At 59.7% G+C, this 16,557-nt stretch overlaps 1 protein-coding gene across 2 annotated transcripts in view; it reads left to right on the top strand.

Annotated features, from left to right (window-relative positions):
- Positions 1 to 16,557, top strand: part of WWP2 (WW domain containing E3 ubiquitin protein ligase 2) — a 30,889-nt gene that overhangs the window by 2,336 nt on the left and 11,996 nt on the right. For both annotated transcript variants that reach the window (XM_084215125.1, XM_084215126.1), the window contains 6 exons: positions 437 to 584; positions 836 to 954; positions 6,209 to 6,346; positions 7,071 to 7,167; positions 11,592 to 11,815; positions 12,683 to 12,899. In XM_084215125.1, coding sequence (XP_084071251.1) covers positions 437 to 584; positions 836 to 954; positions 6,209 to 6,346; positions 7,071 to 7,167; positions 11,592 to 11,815; positions 12,683 to 12,899 — 943 coding nt within the window. The remainder of the gene's footprint in view (positions 1 to 436; positions 585 to 835; positions 955 to 6,208; positions 6,347 to 7,070; positions 7,168 to 11,591; positions 11,816 to 12,682; positions 12,900 to 16,557) is intronic.

Raw genomic sequence — 16,557 nt, 5'->3', positions numbered from 1 at the left:
CAGCAGGGGCTGGGGCTGGCCCTGTGTGCCGTGGGCTGGGCCGGTGCCGTGGGGACGTGGCTGCGGGGCCGTGCCGGAGCCGCGCTGGTGCTCCCGTGGCCGCGAGATGGCTCCCGGCGCCCGGAGCCGCGTCCCCTCGGAGCCGCGTCCCGCTCTGCCCCTCCGCGGGCACTGCTGGCCCGGGGCTGCCCCGTCCCGTGCTGCCCCCGTGCCCCGGGGCAGGGAGGTGTCCCTGGGGACAGTGACAGTCCTGATCAGGGCTTGGTGCCAGCCATTGGTGCCTCCAGAAGCGTTGCTCCCCACTGCCCCTCTGCCAGCACTCTGCTGTGAGTCGTGGCACCCCGGGCTGGCAGGGGTGGGCTGGGGGACGAGGGCAGGGGACAGAGCAGGGGTCAGGGTGTCTCGCAGACCTGACCCTGTGCCTGCCCCTGCCCAGTTGTGTCTGTGAAGCCCAAGGCCCAGAGCCGCCCAGCACGGATGAACTGCTACGTGGAGGTGGCCGGCGACGGGCTGCCCAGTGAGACTAAGAAGACGGGGAAGCAGATGGGGGTCTCAGAGCTGCTGTGGAACGAGATCCTCACCCTGTGAGTCTGTGTGGGACTGGCCAGGGGCTGGCCCTTTGTGCCCTGCTGTGCTACCAGCTGGGGACACTCAGGTGTCAGAGCTTTGCCCCTTGCATGAGGACACTGCCACAGACAGCCAGGCTGGGAGGAGGGTCTCCCATTGCCTCATGTCCATCCCCTCTTCCTTTGCTCCTTGCCTGTGGCACTGCCTGCTCTCCTAGCACGGAGTAGGCCGGAGGCCACGCTGACAGCCCCTTTCCTGGTCTCTGCAGGAATGTCACGGCTCAGAGCCACTTGGAGCTGAAGGTGTGGATCTGCCACACGCTGAGGAACGAGCTGCTGGGCGCCGCCTCCGTCAGCCTCGGCAGCCTGCTCAAGGGCGGTGGCAAACGTATGTACGGGGCAGGGCACGGGGCAGGGCACGGGGCGGGGTAGGGGACAGGGCAGTGCAGGGGACAGGGCAGGGCACAGGGCCGTGGTGCCTAGGGTGGCTGCGCTCCCCGGCAGGGAACAAGGTGCTGTTGTGTGCCCCGGGCCGGGCGTGCCGGCAGCTATACCTGCGTCAGTGTGGGCGCCGTGGCGGGCCGGGGAACACAAGCCCCTCTGCTGTTCGCCGCCGTTTGCGGTTGCCAGAGGTGGCTCGTGACAGCAGCTCCCACATAAAGGCGGCCATTCAGGGCCGGGGCGGCGCGGGGCTGGAAAAGGCTGGCTCTGTCTCTTCCAAGCAAAGCTTGTGAGACACAGACCTGGTATTGAGCAGGGAGAGAGGCCTCCTGCGCCCCGAGGGACTCGGGGCTGCTTCAGACCCTCCCCAGCGCTGGGGGCTGGGCTGAGCTGCTTCCCCTGGTGCCGCCAACTCTGCAACCGCACCGGTGTCCCCACCGTGCCACCGTGGCTCTGGGTGGCACCGGGTGCTGTGGCAGTCAGGGACACGTGGGAGCTGTGCTGCCACTGCTGTCTTCTCACAAGGCCTGTGGGGACCTGGACGTGTGCCTCAGGCCAGCTCTGTTGGGGTGTAGCAGCCAGCCAGCCCCACAGCTGTGGGACCCGTGCCCCTGGGCACCCTCCCCTGCCGCCGTTACTTCCCGAGGTGTGCAGGGGCTGTGCTGGGCTCCCGGAGCCGCTGCAGTTCCTGCCCTACCTGCACCGCCACAGGGGCACAATTGGCTCTTTCATTCCCAGCCATCCCGGGAGGCTGTGTGGAAAATGAATGGAAAAGGCAACTGGCTGTTCTAGCTTGTCTGTTAACATCCCCCAGAAAAAACGTGTCAGATTTTTCCTTTACACCGTGGGCTGGGAGGGAGGAAGGACTCTTAAAGCTGCAGAGTCTGCCCTGCCCGGGAAGGTGCTGCCCCTCTGCTCCTGTCGACCGTCTTTGTCTGGGCAGGAGGCATCTGCTCCCTCCTCTTCTCTGCAGGCTCATACTCAGCCTTAGGGCTTTGCTGCAGGTCTGAGAGGGCCAGAGGCTGCTGGGGGCTCCTATGGGAGCCTGGGAGATCCTTTCCTCAGGGGCTTCTGTCCTCCTGGAAATAGGGGAGTGTGTTCCCTCTGCCTGCCAGCGTGAGGAAGGAAGTGTGGGTCAGGCAGGAGGCATCTGGGATTTCAAGCCATCCTGAGTCAGACACTTGATGTGAAGGGCAGTGAAATGCATGTGCCCCTGCCACTGGAGGGGCCTGGCCCTTCTCTCCCATCCTGAGAGGCGCTCAGCCAAGAGTGAGCTCCTGCCAGGCAGCAGCCCCTCTTAGTTGGGTTTGTTGTGGTTTTGGTGAGGCTTTATGAAAGGTGCTGATTTGTGAGTGTAGCTGTGACCCTGGGTTGGTGTTCCTGTCGCTCTCTTCGGTGGGCAGGACCGTGTCCTCGCTGCCGGTGACACCTGTGGCAGTGCGTGCCAGGATGCTGCTGCCAGCCCTCCTGCCAGGCGTGTCTCACTGCAGGGGGAAAAGTCCCAGCTCTGAGGCCTGGAGCATGGAAGAAGAGCTCAGCTGAGCTGCCGGGAAGGCTGTGCAAGCCTCTGGAGTGACAGCCTGGCTGTGGCAGGAGAGCCGGGGCTCCGGCCGTGCTTCCTGCGGGGCCTCTCCGCTGGCAGGCAGCCCCTCCCGCCTTCCCGGGGATTGGCCGGGGAGGAGGGGACGTGGGTCAGGGCCGGCTCAGTCACCAGCGCGGGCTGGAGCCTTCCAGGAGCCGAGCTGCTCCCAGGGCTCCCATAAAACAGCTCGTTTGCCGTGGCACGCCCCCGGCCCCGGCCCCTGAACAGAGGCACCTCTTTGTTCCCGGGCTCCTGGAGCTGCTGGCCCCGGCCAGCCCCGCATCCCGGGAGCTGCTCTGCATCCCGGGCGCTATGGGAGCCCGCACTGGGCCTGGCTGGTTCTGCTGGTCCCGCTGTGTGCTGAGTGGCACCACGTGCCAGGGCTTTAGGGATCCCACAGGGTCCCTGCAGCGGTGCCCCAGGCAGAGTGGCTGGAGCTGTAGCCTCCTGGGGTCCTCCAGGACACCAGCAGCAATTCCCAGCCTCTGGAAAACTGCAGCTCCACCCCACAGTGGCTGTGATGTCAAGGAGCTGTGCTGTGCTGCATGTCCCAGCAGCTCCGTGAGCTGGCTCTGCCGTGGCCAGGATGTAATCCCACAAAACTGGCCATCCAGCCAGTGGGTCACTAGGGGGATTGGAGAGTGCCCATCCCATGTCACCTTTTAATGGAGAGTTACAGAAACCTGAGGCCCTCCTGGTAATCCCTGGCAGATAAATGGAGTGGGACACAGTTGTCTCTAAGCCGCTGGTGGCTGAGGTTGGATCAGCAGCAAAGGCAAAGCTTCCCTGGGGAGACTTTCATGGGACACTAAAGATTATCCCTTCCCCTAAACTGTGTGTTCCTTCTTGGTTTGGGAATGTCTGTAGAAGGTTTAACTTGCCTCTTGCTTGTTCCTGGGGGGACTGTAGCCACGGCATGGAGTCATTCCTTCTGTGGGAATGCACAAAGGCTGAGCCAGCCTTCACCTGCTCGGCACCAGGGAGCTTTGATTCATCCCAGACAAAACCTGGACAGGTACATGGAGCTGTTGGAATGGGAACTGGCCTTTGCATCCAGTGGGACTGGGCAAAAAGCTTGGTGCTAGGTTTGGGAAGCTGAGACACTGGGAAGCTCATTTTGGCTGTCTGTCTGAAAACCTTCTGGGATGCAGCTGTGGCGATGGAGCCACCTCACACAGGGTCTTCCAGAGGAGCTGCCCATCCCGTGTGGCAGCTCCCTGGAGTCAGGCACATGTGGTTCCTGGGGGTCCCAGGGCTGGGGCTCAGCGCAGGGCCGTTATCACGCCGGCTGCTCCCAGCCTCGTTTAGTGGAACCGTAAATCCGCTTAATGGGCTGGGTGGGAATTCCAGCTCACCTCTGCTAAATGGGATCTCTGATGCTGCGTGCAGGGCACTGGAAGTAGCTGAACTGAGACCTTATTCAGGACCAAATCACCCCCCGACCCCCTCCCAAAATAATAATAATCCCTCTGACATTCTGGCAGCCGGCGGGACAGAGGCAGCCTTTGTGCCGGGCCCTTCGGGGGACCCGCCGTTGGTGCAGCAGCAATGTCCCTTTGTGCGTCCCGCATGCTGCACGGGGACAGGGCGGGGAAGGTTCTGCGAGTGTTTATTTTCTTTAAAAAAGCTGGAGGGGGTGGAGGGGGGCGAAGGAAGCCGGCTGGGAGGTTCATGTTCACATCCTCCACTCGGAGACACCTTGTCTTTGCGCCTCAGCTGGGCGCCCGCACAATGAGGGCTTGTGCGGCCCCGGAGCGCGGCACGCGCGGAGGGGGATGGAGGGACCCTGGAGAAAATGTGGATTCCTATGGCTTGGAGGAGCAAGGGGGGAAACAGGGTCTGGATTTGTTCTGTTTTTTGGCTGTGCTCAGTAGCATCTTCTGTCTCAGGCTCTTAAAACTGTCTGTGAGGTCGGTTTCCCATGGAAGCAAGGGGAGTGCAGCTCCGTGAGGCAGAGGGGAAGACCAGGCTCAGCAGGATCCCTTGTTGCATGATGGTGATCAGTGACAGAGCTGTGCTGCTGTGAGCGTGTGCCTCTGTTGTGCAGGAGACACCTGCCTTGGCACTAAAAACTGGAGACTTCCTTCAGATCCACAAGTGCCACCTGTCCCACAGCTCCGTGTCTGCTGCAGACCCTGCGTCACTGCATTTTGGGGGCCCTTGGAGAAGGAAGCGTCAAATCCCAGTGTGGGACAGCTCACACTCGAGGTGGGACAAGGGCTCTGTGGGGGTGTGCTCCCGTCCTGCTCCTGTTGGCTGAGCCGCACCTCGTCCCCGCGTCACACCGGGACAAAGCAGGTTGCTAAAAAATGGTGCCATTGTGTCATGAGCAATCCGTGTATAATAAAAATATTATTTGAGCAAATGAGTCAGGAAGCGTCTGGGCTAGTGTCCCAGGCTGGTGCAGCCAAATTTTTCTGGCCTTCACTGATGGGTGTTTCAGTCTGGCTGGCACTGGCAGGCATTGCTGTGATGGGGTGGGTGCTGAGGGCTGTGCTGTGCCCCCATTGCCCCCAGGGACTAGCAGAGCCAAGCTGATGAAGCCAGACTGGCTCACACAGGAGGGAGTGGAGCTGGCAGCTGTCTCCAGGAGCCTCCCAGCCTGTGGCACCCTCTTCAGAACCTTCTGTGAATGCTGTCCAGTGCTGCAGCAGAGTGTTCCTGTTTGGGGACTGCTCTCTATGCTGGTTTTGTTCAGTGGAGTTGATGCATGGGGATGTGGATGGAGGGATGCTCACCATCATGCAGGACCCCTCTTGGCTCTTGTGTTGTCTTAAATGAGCCCCCCTCAGTTTAGGAAGGATGTTGGGACACTTGAGTGTGTCCAGAGGAGGCAACAAGGCTGATGAGGGGCTGGGAACACAAACCCTGTGAGGAACAGCTGAGGGAGCTGGGCGTGCTCAGCCTGGAGAAAAGGAGACTCAGAGGTGACTTCATCACTCTCTACAGCTCCTGAAAGGTGGCTGTGGTCAGGTGGGGTTGGTCTCTTTCTCCAGGCAGCACTGACAGAACCAGAGGACACAGCCTTAAACTATGCCAAGGGAAATTTAGGTTGGATATTAGGAAAGAGTTTTTTATGGAAAGAGTGATAAAGTTCTAGAATGGCCTGCCCAGGGAGGTGGTGGAGTCACCATCCCTGGATGTGTTTAAAAAAAGACTGGATGTGGCACTTGGTACCATGGTTTAGTTGAGGTGTTTGGGCATGGGCTGGACTTGATGATCTTGAAGGTCTCTTCCAACCTGGTGGTTCTGTGAAATCCCTTGGCTTTCCTGCTGGGATCTGCCCTACAGCTGCAGCTCCTGTATCTGTGAGCGATAGGTGTCTTGCTGTCAAAGCCAGGGCCCCTGGGGCAGCTGCAGCCCCAGTAAAGGGGTGAAGGTGAAGAGGGATTTTTCTCAGGAGTGGGTGGTGGGACTGGCTGGGGTCCTCTGGCAGCGCTGGTGGGTGTGTGTAGGTGTGGGGCCAACACTGGAGGCCCTGAGGCGTGGGCACATTGTCCTTAGGGGATGGGGGGGCCCGGGAGGCTGGCACAGGGCTGGGGCAGAGGAGCCACCCCTGCCGGGGCCGGTGTCCCAGTGGTGACGGGGGGTCTCTTTCTCCATGTCCCGTCTGGTGCAGTGGAGAACAGGCAGCTGACCCTGGACCTGCAGACGGAGAACAAAGGCAGCATTGTGTCGGGTGGAGAGCTGACGGTTTTCCTGGACGGGCCAGCTGTTGCTCTGGGCAGCGTTCCCGACGGCAGTGCCGGCTCGGAGGGTGAGTGTGAGTGTGAGCGTGAGCGTGAGTGCCCGGCCCGCACGGGGAGCGGGGCGAGCTCTGGTGTCCTGGGCCAGCACCCACCTCCGCCCCCCGTGAGGCCCCTGCCCAGCCCGGGCCGGCCCCGTGGGCTCCTGCCAGTGCCGGCGTGTGGCAGGAGTGGAACGGGAGCGGCCACAGGCTCCCAGCAGCCTCCCCAGCAGCCTGGGAGGAGCGGCCCTTCTGCAGCCTCCTCCAGCCTTCCACACAGATCAGCCCCTTCCCTCGCTGGATCTGCCCCTTCCCTGCTCGCTGTGAGGGCTGGGGAAATGGTGTCAGTGTCTGCTGATCCACTCACGAGAGCTCCCCATGCCAGGGCATCTGTGGGGTCATGAGCTGGTGGCTGATCTCTCAGGGTTGCCAGGAGAGCAAAGCTTGTACAGAGCAGGGCTTGGTACATTGCTTTCCCTTGACTCCTTTTCTTTGCCAGTGGAAGACAAAACCTGTGAAATCTGGGAGCTGTGGGTGCGGTGCTGTCCTGGCGCTGCCAACTCTGCAGAGTCCTGTGTCCTGCTTGGGGTGCTGGGCTTTGTGGTGTGAGGCAGGGGGTCCTTGGGTGCTGGGGTCTGTCCTGCAGGGGATGGGGCTGTTGTGCTTTTGGGGCCCCTTTCTTGAAGGTGGGGAGGAGGGAAGGAGGGTAGGTGATCCAGTCCTTTTCTTCACCCCTTGTTCTTCCCCCATGCAGGGTCCCAGGTACCTGGGCGGGACTCCAGCAGCACAGCTGTGGCCGCGGAGGGCCGGCACCAACCTCCCAGCACCAACTGCTTTGGCAGCAGACCGAGGTGAGGGTCCCATGCCACGTGTCCATTGCTGAGGGGTTGCTGTGGCTGTGTCTGGATTGTCCTTGTGCTGTGCACCCCACTCCAGATCTCCCAGTGAGCCCTGTCACACTGCACACAGGAGGTCTGTGCTGGGGGACGGCAGAGCTGGGAGTGCGGAGGAGTGACTGTACAGCTGGGCTGTGGCTGGCCTGAGCCTCTCCTAAAATGTTGGTGTCTCAAAGAGTAGCAAGTCTGTCATGGCTCAGAGAGTTTCCACCAGTTGCTCCACTGGCAGCTGAAAAAATGATCTGAGAGTGGGGCAGGCTGTGATGAGGCATACCAGCAAAGTGGGGTCCCTTAAATAGGGATCACAGAAACCCCAGCACCTGAGCACAGCCCTGGCCAGGCTTGGAAGCACAATGCCCCTCCAGGCAATGGCCAGAGGGAGATGCTTAGGAAGGTCCAGGGAGAGCAGGAGAAGCAGAGCTGCAGGGAAATAACAGCTGCTCCCAAAGGAAGTGAGATGCTTGGGCAGCAGGCCATCCTGCAGCTGGCTCCATGCCCTGCCCTGCCCTGCCCTGCCTCCTTGCCGGGCTGGAGTGGCTCAGCGCTGCTCCTTTTGGAGCTGTGGTTACTGAGAGACGTGTCACACTGTCAACATGGAGTTGAATTTAACACCTATTTATATTTCTAGAGCATGGCAGTGGCCCAGCAGCCTGTACAGATGTTCTGGGTAGGAGTGTGGCTGTGGAGAGGGTGCCTGCAGCCTGTCCCTGGGAGGTTCTGCGTGGCCCAGGCTCAGGAGCACTCTCATCTACAAGCTTCACACCTCGAGCTCTTCTGCTCCTTCTTTATCTGCTCGGCACACGCCAGAGTTGATGTTTTTGGCTCAAAAAGTGACCTTGTCTTTCCATGCTGTGTGTTCATCTCCCACCCAAGGAGGGAGAGGGATGGAAATTGGGAACAGTTTGTGAACACAGATCGTGCCCTTTTGTGGTGGCTGCTCCTGTTGATTCCTGCTGTCCAGGTGTTAGAGCCTCCCCAGGGGTGGGAAGTGCTCAGTGGCCTGACTGAGCTGGGCTTGGCAGGCACTTAGCAGTTCTCAGGAGGTGCTAGAAAACCTGCAAAGAAAATTCTGGTTTGGGAGGCTGAGCCTGGCCACTGCTTGTTGCCCACTCCCCATTGCCTGCCCGTCGGCTGTGAGGAGTTTGTGCTTCAGCTGTCACCTTGAGTGTGGTGAGGTCTGGCCAGGAATTGTGCAGGGCACCTTCAGCCACCTGCCAGGTGTGCCTGCCATCAGCCATATCCCCTGGCTGCCCTGCTGTGGAAAGCTCCGAGCTAGTTCTCAGTCCATGCTGTACTCCCCCGAATTTGGGTTTGCTCTGGACATACCTGCTCAGTTTGATGTGGTGCTGCTCTGTGGGGCAGAGCACTGCTCTCCGTACCCACAGAGGAGACAGCTGCACACTCCAGGGTGGAATGTGGGTCCCTTGCACTTGGGAATGTTGTTTGATGGTTGCTGTGTTTATACACAGAGCCGTGTTTATTTTCTTGGGCTTGGTGATGGATGCTGGCAAAGTCGCTCAGCGGCAGCATGGGAAGAAAAGGGGCATTCTTTGCTCCTCAGCTATTTCCACACTGTCCCTGCAAGGGAAATTGCTTGGTCAGGGCTTCTCTTTCTTCTCCTGAACAAATGTCATCTTGGGATTTGCTGCTAATCTTGGTGATTGGGTGTGAAATTCCACAGCCATCTGTGCAGGGAGAGAGGGAGCTCTGGCTGAGAGCTGGGGCCATGGGTGCCACATCCCCCGTTTGTGGAGGCCCTGGCACAGGTTGCTTAGAGAAGCCGTGGCTGCCCCATCCCTGGAAGTGTCCAAGACCAGGTTGGACAGAGTTTGGAGCACCCTGGGATAGTGGAAGGTATCCCTGCCCATGGCAGGAGCTGGAATGAGAATGAGCTTTCAGATCCCTTTGCACCCAAACTATTCCATGATTCTCTCATTTGGGTGCTGGGGAATGTGGCTGCCTTCCCCCTTTGGCAGGGACAGGGGGAATTTCTCAGCTCTGTGTTTTGGGGGCTGTGCTTTCACTGCCTGCATGTCACTGAGGCTCTCCTGGTTGTATCCCAGAGATTGTGCCCTGCTCCCCAGAGCCAGTGCTGGCTCCAGCCTGTGCTCTGCCCTCCTCCTCCTCAGCCACAGCTTGGGCTCTGATGTGCTGAGTGAGACTGAGACATCCTGCTACCTCTGCTGCATCTCCTGAGGGACCCTCTGGCCATCCCAGCTGCAGGATCTGGCCATTCCTGGGCTTCTTGGCTGGGGTCTGTGTTGGCCACTGTGGTGAGGGGATTCTGCCTTGGCAGAAGGGGAAGAGGAAGGGTTGATGTCATCTGGCTGATGCCACTTTACTCTTTGGCATCATTTGCCCCAGCCCAGGAGGGGCAGTGGGGCAGCTAGCCAAGGTCCTCAAGTCGATGGGGGACAGCAGGGTCTTGTCCCCGCTGTGGGAGAGGGGCTGCCATCCACACACCCCACTCCATCCCACCCTGTCTGTTCCCATCCGTGCTCTGCCTGTTTTTTTCCTTGCTCCTATTTTGAGCACACGCTTCCATCCCACCGTGCTCTGTGGCCTTGCTGGGTTTGTTTCCAGTGTCTATTAAAAGACAATGCCCAGATGGGAGCACTCGTAGGAGGGCTGGGCTGGGCTGGGCTGGGCTGGGCTGGGCGGCAGGCTGGCTAATTCAGGCTGGTAACCCTGTGCTGCCTGCTGGCAGTCTGGAAACATCCTGTTTTGGTTTCTAAAAACTCCCTGGGCAGTTCTGAGCTCATCTGTGCTGAAGAGGGCAGGGACCAGAGCCATCCCATGCCAGAAAGGTTGCTCCCAGTGGGACTGGCTGGTGGCACCTGCCTGCTCCCCTCTGGCCAGGGCTCTGGGGGCTGTGCTGCCTTCAGCCTTGCCATGGGGGGAACTGTGGGGAGACGTCTCAGCCAGCTTTTGGGAGGGAGGAGTATCAGTGTGCCCTGCTGAGCCCCCACAGTGAGGGGCCCCCTACCTCCAGATGGGGGAAGAGGAGCCTTTTCTCTCCCCACAGATGCCTCATGTTGCTGGGTGTTGGTGGCCAAAGCAAACCCCAGCACTGAGCAGTGTCTGGGGGCCAGTGGGGTTTCAGGGAATTCACTGTCTGAGGAGCCCCTCCAGGAGCCTCTGGCTGGGGCTGCCCTCCTAGGGGTCTGTGACTCACTCAAGTGAGCTCCTGCCCTGCCCGTGGCTCTCATCTAGTATATTTTCAACAAAGCTCCTGCTTTCCCATGTCTCCTCCTGATCCCAGCCCTGCCATGAGCCGCTCCCCAAGGAGAGCAGCTTTGGAGCGAGTGGGAGGGCTCCAGTTGCTGGAGCTGCTGAGAGTGGCAGAACTGATCTGTGCCCTGTTGCTGCCAAGCTGCTGTCCCCTCCCAGTACCAGCCCTGAGACTTGGGGACAGTTTGTGGGTTTTGCCCTTTTAAGGTAGATTTTGGTTGGGAGAAACTGATGTCCTTTTCCCTGCAGTCTCTACCCTCCGTGGTTGCTGCCTGGGCTGCCAGTCTGGGTGGAGGTGCCTGGGCTCTGCCTCTGCTGCTCAGGCCCCCCAGATTTGGGATGACAGGATCTCCCCTCCTGCCCTGTCCCTCTCCTTGCTCACAGGAATGAGTTCTTAGGGTGAAACCCAGCTTTTTCAGGAATGCCTTTGTGCTGCCTTGGGGGCCCTGGATGGTCCAAGGCAGTGAGTTGCTTGGGGGAGCTGCAGGTGCTTTGCCAGTGAAGGCTGCACTACCCTGGCCATGGAGAACGGTGGCAGGTGAGCTCCAAGGTGGCAGTGACCCCCAGGAGATGGAGCAGCTGCGCCTGAGCTGGTCTCAACTCGTGCTGTGATTTCAGCTCTCACCTTTCCTGACTGCTTGTTCCCTCCTTTTCTGGAGGCCACAGCTGTCCTGGGAGCACCTTCTTCACCTGCCTCTGCGCTAGGCTTGGAGCCAGGCACGAGGCACCGGAGAGGGTCCCCACCATGGTGCAGGACCCGGGCCTGGGGCGGGATCTCCTGGGATCTGCAGGGGTGGACGGAGCAAGCTGGGATCCACAGTGGTGAGCAGGTGTCTGTCTATGAGCATCCAGGGCCATTCCTCGGCATGTAGAGTGACCACCTGTGAACAGAGCAAGGTGGTGTCACCCAGGTGGCTCCTCCATGGGTCTCTGCCACCAGCAGGTGTGTGCCGGGACTGTGGGCAGGTCTGAGCAGCCAGCATGGAGCTCCAGGCACTGCCCTGAGCAGAGGCAGGGAGCCATATCCTGGCCTTTCCCAGGGAACATTGGTAGCTGTGCTGGGCAGAAGCAGCAGAAGCCCAGGTGAAAAGGCAGCAGTGGTGTTTTCCATGTGATGTCTCTCACCTCAGGTGCTCCCTCCCTTGCAGGACACACCGACATGCGGCCGGAGCAGCCCGGGGAAACACGGGGAGTGGAGAGCAAAGTCCCAGTGCCAGGAGCCGGCACCGGCAGCAGGCCAAGAGCTCACAGCACACCAGCACAGCCACCAGCATGGCCAACGGTGTGGCCACCAGCGCGGCCAACGGCACGGCCACCAGCATGGCCAACGGCGTGGCCAACGGCACGGCCACCAGCGTGGCCAACGGCACAGGTGACCAGGGTTCCTGGGAGGTGGGGGCAGAGCTCAGGGATATTCACTGGGGAGAAAATGAGTCTCTGCTGAGATTCGTAATGCATCTTGTAGTGCCTGGGAATTTTGTCGCTGTGCATTGGTGGGCCTCATTCTGTCTCTTCTACAGAGCATCTGTAGCTCTTCAGTCTCCCTTCCATGAGGGTTTATACTGCTTTTTCCTACAATGCTTCTAAATATTTGGGCTTCCCTTACAGTTTTTTACGTTTCTCAGCTCTAGCTCCTGGAAATATGTCTGCATCCCTCACTCCCTTGTTCCTTGTTTGTGGGTTTTTATAAAGCTTTTGCTTTACCGCTCCAGCCAGGATATCTCGTACCAAAGGTTCTCCTCAGCTTGGCTGCCAGGTCTCTGGGTTTTGGTATCTAATAAATATTCCTCTAACAAATTCCCTTTCATTTTTTTTCTCTGCATTTTCCTCCTCAACAGTTTTCTTTGTAGTTTTCCTTTGCTCTGTCTCTCCCCTTTTCCAAAGGTTCAGTGGAATCCAGCAATGTTTAGCTCTTTGCAGTGCTCTTGACTTGTGGAGCCTGGGGATTCACTGTGCCTCAGGGGAGATGCTGTACCCGCTGTTTGGGAGCTCTTGCTCATTCCCTGAGTTCCCATCTGGGTTGCAGCATGTTTCCAGTGGCAGAAGTGACCCTGCACACAAATGCAAAGTACCATCTCAGGATGCAGGCGATGGCAGTACTTCTGCTGCCTTTGCCGCAGGCTGGGAGCACTGAGAGTGCCGTGCTTGGGTTGTCACCCGCCACGTGCTCTGCTTCCCGGGAAGATCAGCCAGCCCTGGTGCCCTCCCCGTGCTGACCTCCTGCCCTCTGCCTTCGCAGTGAACGGGGACGCCGTGGCTGCCGTGGACATGGATGAGGACAGGCCGGCAGCAGGGGCCGGCGTTCCCACCCCGGCGGCGTCCGGCACGGCCGAGGGCTCCTCTGCTCCTGCCCCTCCTGCCCCGAGCAGCTCCAGGGAGGCAGAGGAGGCGGCCTCGGGCCCCAGCGCCCCCCCGGCCCGGGCAGCTGTGCTCGCCCTGGATGCTCTGCCCCCCGGGTAAGCTCTGCCTGTGGCCCTCGGGGAGGGGGACAGGAACCAGCTGGGCACTGCTGTGTGCCGGGACCAGAGGCTGTTCGAGGGAGGGAGCTGCTGGAGATTCTGGTGCTCAGCGGAACAGGGAGGGCCTGGGGCAGGTGCTGGGAATCCTGTGGCCCTTGCCTGGCACAGCTGGTGCTCCCTGTCCTGCCTGCCCAGGACGCCCTGGGCCGGGGTCTGGCCTGTGCCCACTGGGTGTTTGGGGCACTGAACAGTGGGTGGCATCTCTGCCCGTGGAGCAGCAGAGCCCTCTGCTCTCACGGGGCTGCTCAAGGGATCAGTCAGAGGGAAATGCCCAGGAGACTGAGTGTGGATTTTCAGGGAGCTCCCACTGAGCAGGAGGGCATGGACATGCTCTGGGGACACCACAGAGGCATTGGCCACCGGGGACAGGGGGCAGGACCCTTGACTAGTGGTGCTCATTCTCCCTGGTGCAGATGCTGCTCATCCTCCTCCTCCTCCTCCTCCAGGGGACGTTGGGAAGGGGCTGGAGGGGAGTGGGAGCTGCTGGCTTGGGGTGGGGGGCAGCAGTCGAGGTCTGGGCTCAGCCCCCAGCGTGCTGCAGCTGTACTGTTCTCCCCTTGTGTCAGAGCCCTTGAATTCTGGTGAAATGGGCTGTGTTTGGGATGAAGGCAGCTGTTTATTTTGCTTTGGCTGAGGCGATGCCTGGAAGGTCAGGGCCCCGCTCGCGTGTCAGTCACAGGTAATTAGGGTTAACGGCTCACTGTGCCTTTATGCGGGTGTGTGAGGGTTTCTGTTCTCCTGGCCTGGGCGCTTCCTGTTTCCAGGCAGCTGGAAAAGTCCAGTGCTCTCAAAAAGGCCTTTATTCCAGCCAGAGCTTATGCCCCTTTCTGCTCCTACCAGGTAGACTGAAGGTCTCCATTTCCCCACCTGGGGTTGGAAACAGGCTGTTGTTTCTTCGCCGGCGTGGGGAAGCCTGCAGATACCTCTGGGTTCCGCAGGCTGCGGGCTCTGCTCTCGGAGACACACCAGGCTGGGTTTACCTGGCCCGGCCAGATGGAGAGGTTGCCATGTCCTCCTTGCCCATCTCCCTGTGGAGCTCACACCAGAGAATCGGGGTGTCAGAGCAGGGAGGAGGATAAAACTCTTGTGCTTTGGGAGCTGGATGGAGAGGAACATTGAAGGGGTAGTGAGGATTCTCCAGGCTGAGCTCCTGGAATCTGGGTCTCTGGAGACGCCTTTGATTAGCACCCTCTGTGCTGGCTGTGGGATCTGTAGGGGGAGAGAGGGCAGCATGAGCTCTGCTCGTGCTGTACTGGCCTGGGCAGGGGAGACCAGAGATCAAGGGCTTCCCAGGTGAAGGAGAGTGAGGAGTTGAATGCACTGAGGTCTTCATGGTGTGAGCCTTTCCAGGGAGCTGCCAGAGCAGGTTCTGGGCTAACGGGAATTTGCTGAATTGGGATTGCACAACACTGTGTCCCTGGGGTGGTGTAAATGAGCTTCTGGCGTTCTCTTGAGCCCTGATCCAGGGAGGCTGGTTTTTGGCAGGCTCACCTCACCACGTAATTATTCTGACTGGTGGTTTGGGGCCCAGCTTGGGAGATGGGGATGCAGGAGAGCCCCTTGCTGGGCTGGCTGTGAGAGCCCATGGGGGTGGCTTCTGCTCTGCCACTCCAGGAGCAAAGTCCCCTGCAGAGCTGCCAGGCATGTCCCTCCTGAGCTCTGCCTTGTTCTCTGAGCATCTCCTTTCTTCCCTGGGAGTGTGGGGAGCACTCACTTCAGCCTCCGGAGGGTGGCCCCAGCCTCCCTGCTCGTTCTGGGCTCTGACAAGATGCTTGGGTTCATGTGGGGATCCCGAGTGATTTGCTGTGCTCAGATCTCTGTGTCTCAACATCTGCACCAGGTGTGGTGGTCAAAGGCATCCCTCACACAACTGGGAGTCTGTCCTAGGGGCTGGGGAGGGCTGGAAGGAGTTCTGAGTAATTCCAGCCTGACACTACCCAAAGCCTCCTTCACATCCTCTGGGCAGCGTTCCCCTGCGGAGCCGGGAGCGTGTGTGGCACCCGAGGCCTCGGGGGTCCCAGCCTGGGGTCCCAGCTCTCCTGCTGGGCTTTCAGGGTGGGTTGGCACTGAGGGGAGGGGAGGGGGCCGCTGGCTCTGCGTCTGCATCCTGTCAGGGATGATCCCGTGTGGGACAGGCGGGGGTGTGCGGCGCTGCCTTGCCCGCACAAAGAGGTGCTTTATGCTGCCTGGCAGAGCCCACGGGCTGTGGTTTCTTACGTAAGGAGGGCGTTTTGTTTGGACTGCAGGGCTACCTCAGCTCTGCCACTTCCCACTGCCTGTGCCTCCTTGCATCCATGGCCATCAAGAGCCTGTGGGCAGCTGGAGGAGAGCTGGCAGGGACTGGCGTGTTGGGTGCTTTGTGATGCTTGTGGGGTGAGCTCCCACTGTCCAGCGCTCCCACTGGTGAGCAGTTTGTCACCTCATCAGTGTTTTTACAGGGGGTGAGGTGGGGGCAGGGGACATCAGGCAGTAACTGCCACCACCAGCAGTTCTCCGTAGTCCCACCTGGCTCTTTGCAGTCAGGAGTGCACCCAGAGGGATCCAGAAACCTGGAGGAATTCTCATCATGGGAATTCTGGTCTGTGTAGCTGCAGGAAGTCCTCAGATCTGTATGGATCAGAGCATCTCTTGTTAATGAGACTGGAGGGGCTGTCCAGGGCAATTCCACTGCCCTAAAAGTGCCTGGACACCTTCTGCCATCCATCTCATGGGGTAGACCTGCTCATGTCTTAGGACAGCCTAGCTGTGTTGATTTTCTCTTTGGAGATTCCACTCCTGTTTTACCTGTCCTGGTGCTTTTATGCTCGTGAAGCACCGAGTTCATGGTTTGTGACCAGGAAACTGGGTGGTGTCAGGCTTGGCAGCCCCTCACCCTTATGGTGCAGGGGCACAGCAGGTCCTGCCTTGGACTCCCCTCAGGGACACCCACTGGTGTCTCTGACCTGTTCCAGGGAGGAGAAAGGTCCAGTGCTGCTGACTGGAAACAACATGTGCAGGTTGGCTTCACAGAGGCTGCAATGCAGCTGAGCTGTGTCACTGCAGGTGTGTGGCTGTGGTGATAGCATTGCTGTCCCTGGAGCTGTGGGGCTGAGCTGGGATGAGCGCAGGCTGTGGGGCACCAGCACTCGGAGCAGCTCCATCCCCAGGGCTGCCTGCTGCCTGCCAGCCTGGGCTGGCTCCCTTGCTGCCACACAGAAGCTGGTGTATTAATTTCCTAGAGCTTTTTGTGGTGATTAATTGAGACAGATGATTGAATGGGGAGAGATGCCTGTGGGAGCAGAAGTGTGGCAGGAGAACACTTTATCTGTCAGCAGCTGCTGGCTCGCCTCCTCTGCTGCAGGATAAAAGCTGACAAGAAAGCACGGGCTCCACAGAGCATTTACCTTTGCCAGGGTAAATTCATTAATAAAATCACACAAAGAATGGTTGCAGCGTGGCCCTGTAAAGCCGGGCTTGCTGTCACCTGGGCTGTCCTCAGGGCCACCCCAGCCCGAGTGCCGTGGCCACACGTGTGTTTAAGCTGTAGCTGTCAGCAGCAAGCCCAGGGCTGCAGGGAGGGATCCCAGCCTCAGCCCCAACTCACACACTCCCTTTT

This window comes from Fringilla coelebs, assembly GCF_963513975.1.
Source record: "Fringilla coelebs genome assembly, chromosome: 14".
Lineage (NCBI taxonomy): Eukaryota > Metazoa > Chordata > Aves > Passeriformes > Fringillidae > Fringilla > Fringilla coelebs.
This window is presented reverse-complemented; position numbering and strand designations above follow the sequence as displayed.